Source organism: Mandrillus leucophaeus, unplaced genomic scaffold (genome assembly GCF_000951045.1).
Source record: "Mandrillus leucophaeus isolate KB7577 unplaced genomic scaffold, Mleu.le_1.0 Scaffold1165, whole genome shotgun sequence".
Taxonomy (NCBI): Eukaryota; Metazoa; Chordata; class Mammalia; order Primates; family Cercopithecidae; genus Mandrillus; species Mandrillus leucophaeus.
Window position 1 is genome coordinate 1,476 of NW_012099932.1, and position 9,431 is coordinate 10,906.

Here is a 9,431-nt window from a genome sequence, read left to right on the forward strand (position 1 = left end):
CCTCCCGAGCTCAAGTGATCTTCCCACATCAGCCTTCCAAGTAGTTGGGACCACAGGCACGAATCATCGCACCTGGCTATTATAAAAGTTTTAACACAAATAAGTAAGCCACTGAACTGTTCAATACAGTAACCACTAACTACATGTGGCTATTTAAATTTAAATTAACTAAAATTAAATTGAAAATCTAATTCCTTGGTCTCACTAGCTGCATTTCAATAGTTACTTGTGGTGAGTGGCTACCATACTGGACAACACATTTCCATTACTAAAGAATGTTCCATTGAACAATGCTGAACTAAGGATTCCACATAAAACGTAAATACCAGCAAAAAGAGAAATATAAAATACATAGTTCAATCATACTGTATCTTAAAATTGCCTAAAATTCCATACCTCATGAAATTGCTATCACGTTTACAGAACAGCTGGAAAGCCACACCAATTGAAGCAGACGTCTTCCAGTCTCCAAGTTTATATGCCAACCACACAGCCTCTGGAACCAGGCCACCAATAAATAGCAATTCAAGTGCATATTCAACTGTCCACACATTAGAGAGATTTTGATCTCTAACGACGCTGGCCACCTTAGAGTGTTGCAGAGGAATAAGTCGAAAGGACTGCTCTGTGAGTAAATTTTTAAAAATGGATTATTACAATTACATCCGAACTCATGATTCCTTACATAGGTATATTTATCTCTTCAATCAGTATTTTCTACAAAAAACCACCAGGAAGATACATACAAAATGGGCTAAAGTAATACTCAACATGCCCTAGAACACTTTTAACACTGACAAATGTGCCTCATTCGTGGGTCATGAAACAAATGCCAGCATTATTTTTAAAATGAAACAAAAGAGAGAAAAAAACAGAATAGAAAGTATAGACAATAAAGGTAAATACTGTTTAATGAAACTTTTGTGTCAGGTAATACGCAAATACATACAAAAAACATTTATATCTACTATACTATTGGTACATAATGTACAATTTATTACCGTGACATGGGTCACAATGTGTAGTTTATTACTGTGGGATACTAAGAAATACATGCTTATTTCTCATACTAGATTATGAAATGCAGAAGGCAGAGACTACATTTTATCCGATTTTGTGTTACCCACAGTGTTATGCAATAAAAAACTAAGTTGAGGTAACAATGAAGGATATTAAGTGTCAATATTAGTGTTGATTACGAAGTAGAAAAGTGTGATTTTCAGTAATTCTGACTAAATAATAAGATTGCTATCCGGCCTGTGATTTAATACAAAAGGATAATATTCCCCCTGGCCTTCTGTCCCTTTCCCTAATTGAAGTAACTTGATAAAGCAACTTAAAAATACGATAAAAGAAATGTTATTTAAAAATATATGTTGATGGGATTTTTACTCATTCTCTCAAAACAAAAGTCATAAATAGTATTCATGAGCTTCTCTGTTCCTTGAAATGGTTAGTTTCTCACATGACCTACACAGGCTATGTCTACAGCAAGAACTAACATTTTAGCTCTCTGACAAACACACCTGGAAAACCAAAAAAGTTTTCAACCACTTGGATGTCTGATTTTGCATAAGCAAAGGAGCCAGGATACTGGCTAAATTTTTCCTATTTTTATTCACTACTAGCAAGGTAATATACTATTAAAATAACTTGAATAATTTAATTTTCTGAAAATTTTACTACTTTCACACAGTAAAAAGTTTCGCTACTTTTTAAAATATCACACCAAATAAGCAACTCAAATCCCTAGAAAAATTCTGATTAGAAAAATGAACATGAAATGTATATGCATCCTGAAACACTGACAGAACATAGGAGTTTGAACACATAGTTCAAAATTCATGGTTCTATGACTGATTATATTTGCTGACCACTTGTTGCCGTCCTTATTAAACTTCTAATTATATTTTAACTAGTATTACTCTAACCTAGGTGTGCCTTGTACATACATGTGTATCTGTTCATGTCTACTCTTGCTTAAAGCCCTCCAACAGATTCCCATGATACTTAAAATAAAATTAAGATTTCTTAACATGGCTTACACCATCTGGCCCTTTTACTGAATGCAACTCATATCACTCTCCACTTCCTCCTCTAGTTTTTTTTGTTTGCTTTGGGGGTTTTTTTGTTGTTGTTTTGGTTTTGTTTTGTTCTGTTTTGTTTGAGACAGTCTTGATCTGTCACCCAAGCTGTAGTGTAATTGCGTGATCTCACTGCAACCTCTGCCATCCCGGCTCAAGCAATCCTCCTGCCTCAGCCTCCCAAGTGACTGGGAATCTCAAGTACATGTCACCATGCCAGGCTAATTTTTGTATGTCTGGTAGAGGCAGGGTTTCACAATGTTGCCCAGGCTGATCTCAAACTCCTGGACTCAAGCAATAGGCCTGGCTTCCCAAAGTGCTGGGATTACAGGCATGAGCCAACATGCCCAGCCCTCCTCCTCCAGTTTACAGCCACACAGATCTTTCCATATCTCAAACACATCAACCTTGTTCTTGCCCTGGGGCTTTTACACAAACTCAGGTTAGAATGCCCTGTGCCTTGATATATCCAATTCTTTTTTGTTATTAAGAGTTAGGCTTAGAGGCCTGAGCGGTGGCTCACGCCTGTAATCCCAGCACTTTGGGAGTTCAAGGCGGGCGGATCAGGAGGTCAGGAGATTGAGACCACCCTGGCTAACACTGTGAAACCCCGTCTCTACTAAAAATACAAAAAATTAGCCGGGCGAGGTGGCGGGCGCCTGTAGTACCAGCTACTCCGGAAGCTGAGGTAGGAGAATGGCGTAAACCTGGGAGGCGGAGCTTGCAGTGAGCCGAGATCGCGCCACTGCACTCCAGCCTGGGCGACACAGTGAGACTCCGTCTCAAAAAAAAAAAAAGAAAGAAAAAGAGTTAAGCTTAACTTTCACCTCCTCAGAGAGCTGCTCCTGAAATTTCCAATCTAAAATTGCCACTCAGTCACGCTCTATTGCTCTATTTTAGTTCTCTCCATAACAGTTATAACCATTTGATATATCTGGTTTATATATTTAATTTTCTGTCTCAACATATTAGACGTAAACCCCATAAAAGAATAAGTACTTTATCATTTTGTTCATGGCAGTTAGGATAAATCTGTTCCACAGATTTAAAAAAAAAGAAAACAATGCGCATGCGCCATAGCTCTCCAGACCGGAAGGCTGTACTTAGCCGGTCGCCGGGAGATGAAGGCCGGGATGTGAGGCGGTCCTGCCTTGCCGCCTTCCGTCCCTAGTCTCCGAGTCCCCGCCCTCCAGCCGCCTTTGAGTCGCGCCTGGGTCACGGTCTTCACTCATGCCTCAGAACTGCGAAGAAAGGAAGCTCGCGTGTTTGCTAGAAAACCTAGTTAGCAGTGCAAGGCAGAAAGCGTTCAGCACCCTTGTTCCTCCCCACCCCCCGGGACAGAGACAGAGCTCTGGAGGGCAGGGAATCCCCCTTGTCTTGGCCCATCCCCCGGCTGGGCACTAAACTCGGCTACGGTGGGGCGAGCGAGGTGGGCTCCAGAGGAAGCTGACGGCTGATAATGGCTCAGTCGAACATGCTCCCCGTGGCTGATGTGTTGAGTCAAGATGAACTGCGCAAAAAGCTATACCAGACATTTAAGGATCGGGGTATACTGGACACGCTCAAGATACAACTTCGCAACCAGCTAATTCATGAGCTGATGCAGCCTGTATTGAGTGGAGAACTGCAAACTCGGTCCATTTCAGTGCAAGGGAGCTCCCTCTTAATAAGTGCCTCTAACTCTTTAGTGGCAGATCACTTACAAAGATGCGGCTATGAATATTCACTTTCTGTTTTCTTTCCAGAAAGTGGTTTGGCAAAAGAAAAGGTATTTACTATGCAGGATCTATTACAACTCATTAAAATCAACCCTACTTCCATTCTCTACAAATCACTGGTTTCAGGATCTGATAAAGAAAACCAAAAAGGTTTTCTTATGTATTTTTTAAAAGAATTGGCAGAATATCATCAAGCTAAAGAGAGTTGTAATAGGGAAACTCAGACAAGTTTGACATTTAGCAGAGATTCTCTGGCTGAGAAGCTTCAGCTTATTGATGATCAGTTTGCAGATGCTTACCCTCAGCGTGTCAAGTTCGAGTCTTTAGAAATAAAACTAAATGAATATAAGAGAGAAATAGAAGAGCAACTTCGGGCAGAAATATGCCAAAAATTGAAGTTTTTTAAAGATACTGAGATAGCAAAAATTAAAATGGAAGCGAAAAAAAAGTATGAGAAGGAATTAGCCGTGTTCCAGAATGATTTTGAGAAAGCTTGTCAAGCAAAATCTGAAGCCCTCGTTATTCGGGAAAAGAGTACCCTTGAGAGAATTCAAAAGCACCAAGAGATTGAAACAAAAGAGATTTATGCTCAAAGGCAACTTTTACTAAAAGATATGGATTTGCTAAGAGGAAGAGAAGCAGAGCTGAAGCAAAGAGTTGAAGCTTTTGAACTGAACCAGAAGCTCCAGGAAGAAAAATATAAAAGCATGACTGAGGCACTTAGGAGACAGGAGCAGAATATAAAGACTTTTGAGAAGGCCTATGACCAAAAGCTCAAGAATGAACTTCTAAAGTATCAACTTGAACTAAAGGATGACTACATCATTAGAACTAATCGACTGACTGAAGATGAAAGGAAGAATAAAGAAAAAGCAGTTCATTTGCAAGAGGAGCTCATAGCTTTTAATTCAAAAAAGGAAGAACTCAATCAATCTGTAAATCGCATAAAAGAACTTGAGCTTGAGTTAGAGTCTGTCAAAGCCCAGTCTTTGGCAATAACAAAACAAAACCATATGCTGAATGAAAAGGTTAAAGTGATGAGTGATTATTCACTACTAAAAGAAGAGAGACTGGAGCTTCTGGCACAAAATAAATTACTTAAACAACAACTGGAAGAGAGTAGAAATGAAAACTTGCGTCTCCTAAACCGCCTCGCTCAGCCAGCTCCTGAACTTGTGGTCTTTCAGAAACAACTACAGAAAGCAGAAAAGGCAATAGTGGTTGAGCATGAGGAGTTCGAAAGCCGCAGGCAAGCTCTGCACAAACAACTGCAAGATGAAATTGAGCATACTGCACAGCTGAAGGCCCAGATACTAGGTTACAAAGCTTCCGTAAAGAGGTTAACTATTCAGGTTGCCGATTTAAAATTGCAACTGAAGCAAACTCAGACAGCCCTAGAGAATGAAGTGTACTGCAATCCAAAGCAGTCTGTGATCCATCATTCTGCCAATGGATTAATAAATGACAACATGGTGCTTCACAATGGTGAGATATGTGGGGACTTCTTGAGCAATCCTTTTAAACAGGAAAATGTTCTAGCAGGTATGGTTGCATCAAGGATCACAAATTATCCAAATACAGGGATGGAGGGTAGTTCCCCTGATTCTGACCTTCAGTTTGTCGCCAATACTAATGCAAGGGTCAAAGAGCTTCAGCAAGAGGCCGAACGCCTGGAAAAGGCTTTCAGAAGTTACCATCGGAGAGATATTAAAAACTCTGCCACAGGCCCACTACCAGCAAAGAGCCCACCATCTCTGCACTTGCTGGAAGCCTTCAAAAACATTACTTCCAGTTCCCCGGAAAGACATATTTTTGCAGAGGACAGAGTGGTCTCTGAGCAGCCTCAAGTGGGCACACTTAAAGAAGAAAGGAATGACATCTTGGAAGCACTGACAGGCAGTGCAGCCTCAAGGCTACGTGGGGGCACTTCCTCCAGACGCCTCTCCTCCACATCCCTTCCAGAAGCAAAAAGAAGCCTTGAAAGTGAAATATATCTGGAAGGTCTGCACAGATCACACATTGCTTCCCCCAGTCCTTGTACTGACAGAATGCCCCTGTCATCACCCACTGAGTCTAGGCACAACTTCTCCATCCCTCCCTTCTCCAGCCCTCCGAGGCAGAAAGCTGGTCATTATCAGAGACAAAATGAACTTCAAGACAAAAGTGAATTTTCAGATGTGGACAAGCTAGCTTTTAAGGATAATGAGGAATTTGAATCATCTTTTGAATATGCAGGGAACATGCCAAGGCAGTTTGAAATGGATGAGCCCTCTCCTGCCGGGGATATGCTTCATATGGGTGCTGCTGCAGCTGCTGTTCCCCTCTCATATCAGCACCCAAATGTAGATCAGAAACAAACTGAAGAACAAAAGGAAGAAGAAAAAATATGGGAACAGCAAGTGAAAGAACGAAAGCAGAGAGAAGAAAGAAGGCAGAGTAACCTACAAGAAATTTTAGAAAGGGAACGAAGAGAACTAGAAAAACTGTATCAGGAAAGGAGGATGACTGAAGAATCACTGAAGATTGAAATGGAAAATGAATTAGAAATGGCAAATGAATTAGAAATGAGTAATCAAGAAATGAAAGACAAATCTGCTCACAGTGAAAATCCTTTAGAGAAATACATCAAAATAATCCAGCAGGAGCAAGACCAGGAGTCGGCAGGTAAGAGCTCAAAAATGATGGTCCAGGAAGGCTCCCTACTGGACACACTGCAATCTAGTGACAAAGTCGAAAGTTTAACAGGCTTTTCTCATGAAGAACCAGATGACTCTTGGTAACCATGTTTGCTGCCCAGCTTCTAACTTACATACCATGAGAAGTAACATAACATTTACTCCTTTGTAAATGTTTCTCTATCAACAGATAAAACTCACAATAAAAATGTGTATAATCAAAAAAAAAAAAGGAAGAAAGAAACTGCAAATGTTTTAGTATTATCAATTTCATGTTGCACAAGCTAGTATATTTGCAGCACCAAGAATACTGTGTGGCAAACAGCAGGCACTTAATAAAAATCAGAATAAATGAATATCATAGAAATTTGTGTACATGTTTATACTGAGAGCAGGGCAGTTATCTAGCACAGGATTAGATGCATTTTGACCATACTAATGAAAGTATTAAATTTAAAAAGTAAATGGTCCAAATAAAATCATAAAAGTAAATCATCCAAATAAACTTAAATATTGAATTAGCAAGCTCAATATTTATTGAATTTCTACATTTTGACATAAATGAAGGTGGCAGCCCTTTCACTTTAAAAATTGAAACTTTAGCTGGGCACAGGGGTATACACCTATAGTCCCTGCAACGTGGGAGGCTGAGGTGGTTAAGATCATTTGGCCAGGCACGGTGGTGCACGCCTATAATCCCTGCAGGGAGGCCAAGGCAGTTCGATCACCTGAGGTCAGGAGTTCGAGACCTGACTAACATGGTGAAACCCCGTCTCTACTAAATATAAAAAATTAGCTCAGCGTGGTGGCACATGCCTGTAATCCCAGCTACTTGGGAGGTTGAGGCAGGAAAATTGCTTGAACCCAGGAGGTGGAGGCTGCAGTTAGCTGAGATCACGCCATTGCACTCCAGCCTGGGCAACAAGAGCGAAACTCAGTCTCAACAAAAAAGATCATCTGAGGCCAGGAGCTCAAAACCAGCCTGAGCAACATAGCAAAATCCCATCTCTAAAAAAAAATAATTAATTAAAATTTAAAAACAAAAACTTTATAAAGATCAACTTGCCCCAATTTTGTGATTTTTTAAAATCCATATTCAATAAAAACAAATCTAAGCCATTACTTTTCTCAGATTCTATTCATTCACAAATAGTCATAAATCGCCTCCTGTGTTTCAGATACTATGCTAGAACAGTATCATTTCCATAGAGTAATGGCCTCTGTATAATATGTTTTCAATATTCTATTATGTGCAATGCAAAAAGAGTTTTAAAAGGATTTGTTTACTATATTACCTGTTTTAATATGAAGTGGGGGAAGAACATTTACATGATGAGGTGGCAAAATGCAAAGCTGCTGATTGGTGAAATAGGCAGCCATGAAACGAGCCATGGACTGGACGACTCTCACTGCTGCCTCAGGATGAACACCACCCGCCATTCCACACTCAAAATGAGACTTCGCAGCACCTAAGGAATACAGCAATGACCTAAGAAGACTGTGATCAACTACCAAAAGTAGTAATATTTAAGTTCCCAATATTATACAAAAAGAAAATTGTAATACGTTTTTTTCTGAGATGAGCACCCATGGCCAATACAAGCTGAATTATAATAGGTACCATATTTCTTAAAGACAATAAAACCAAAAACAATTACAGCTGACCCTTGAACTTCACGGGTTTGAACTGCACAAATCCACTTATATATACAGATTTTTTTTCCATAAATATACTAGAAAATGTTTTGGAGATTTGTGACAATTTGAAAAAATTTGTAGGCACACCACATAACCTAGAAACATCAAAAAATTTTAAAAAAAAGAAAAAGGTATGTCATGAATACAAAAAAAAGTAGATATTTTATCATTTAGTACCATAAAATACATATAAACTATAAAAAGTTAAAATTTATCAAAATTGGCTGGGTACAGTGGCTCACACCTATAATCCCAGCACTTTGGGAGGCCAAGGTAGGCTGCTCTCTTGAGCTCAGGAGTTTGAGACCAGCCTGGGCAACACGGTGAAATCCCACCTCTACAAAAAAATAGAATTAAAAAAAATTAGCTGGGCATGGTGGTGCGCACCTATGGTCCCAGCTACTCAGGGTGCTGAGGTAGGAAGATTGCTTGAGTCTAGGAGGTGGAGGCTGCAGTAAGCTGAGATCGTGCCAGTGCACTCCAGCCTGAGCAACAGAGCTAGATATTCTGACTCAAAACAAAAAAAATTATCAAAATTTACACAAACACTTACAGGCCATATATGGCACTGTTCACAGTCAAGAGAAATGTAAACACACATAAAGTATTAAATAACTGCATAAAATTCATTGTAGTTCCTACTGTACTACTACTATATTAATTTTGTAGCTACCTCCTGTTGCTACTTTGAAGAGCTCAAGTGTTGGAAGTATTTGCTGAAAATACTATGTGATGCTAATCATTTCTGCAAAGCAGTTCATCTCTCTAGTAAAGTGCATATGGCAATAAAAAGTACCTCAAAATTCTTGTGTAGTTCTCATCACATTTAGTGTTATACCATAAACCTTGAATAACACCATGAGACCTACAAGAAGTGCCACAAGAGATCCTGGAAGTGTTCTGAATAAGCAGAAAAAATTCATGACATTACAAGTAAAAGTTGAATTGCTTGAGACATACCATGGATTGAGGTCTGCAGCTATGGTTGTCCACCGTTTCAGACAATTAATCTTGGAAACAGATAACATAAACTGGTGGTATCAATAAATACAGTACAATACTGGAAATGTATTTTCCCTTATGATTTTTTCTTTTTCTTTTTTTTTTTTTTTTTGAGACAGAGTTTCGCTCTTATTGCCCAGGCTGGAGTGAAATGGCACGATCTCAGCTCACTACAACCTCACTTCCTGGGTTCAAGTGATTCTCCTGCCTCAGCCTCCCAAGTAGCTGGGATTACAGGCATGTGTGCCACCATG

The 9,431-nt window shown here is 39.5% G+C and overlaps 2 protein-coding genes across 2 annotated transcripts in view; one reads left to right on the plus strand and one right to left on the minus strand.

The window, feature by feature from the left end:
* Positions 1–396: 396 nt before the first annotated feature.
* The window catches only part of LOC105553376 (uncharacterized protein C5orf42-like), a gene marked incomplete at its 3' end in the record, with an annotated part of 28,093 nt that continues 19,058 nt past the window's right edge, over positions 397–9,431 (minus strand). Inside the window, exons 7-8 of the mRNA XM_011999430.1 lie at positions 7,773–7,946; positions 397–625 (exon numbers count right to left, since the gene is read on the minus strand). Coding sequence (XP_011854820.1) covers positions 397–625; positions 7,773–7,946 — 403 coding nt within the window. The remainder of the gene's footprint in view (positions 626–7,772; positions 7,947–9,431) is intronic.
* On the plus strand, positions 3,544–6,582 carry LOC105553337 (oral-facial-digital syndrome 1 protein-like). Its single transcript, XM_011999383.1, has 2 exons — positions 3,544–4,475; positions 4,596–6,582. Exons 1-2 carry the CDS (start codon positions 3,544–3,546, stop codon positions 6,580–6,582), a joined length of 2,919 nt encoding a protein of 972 aa, XP_011854773.1.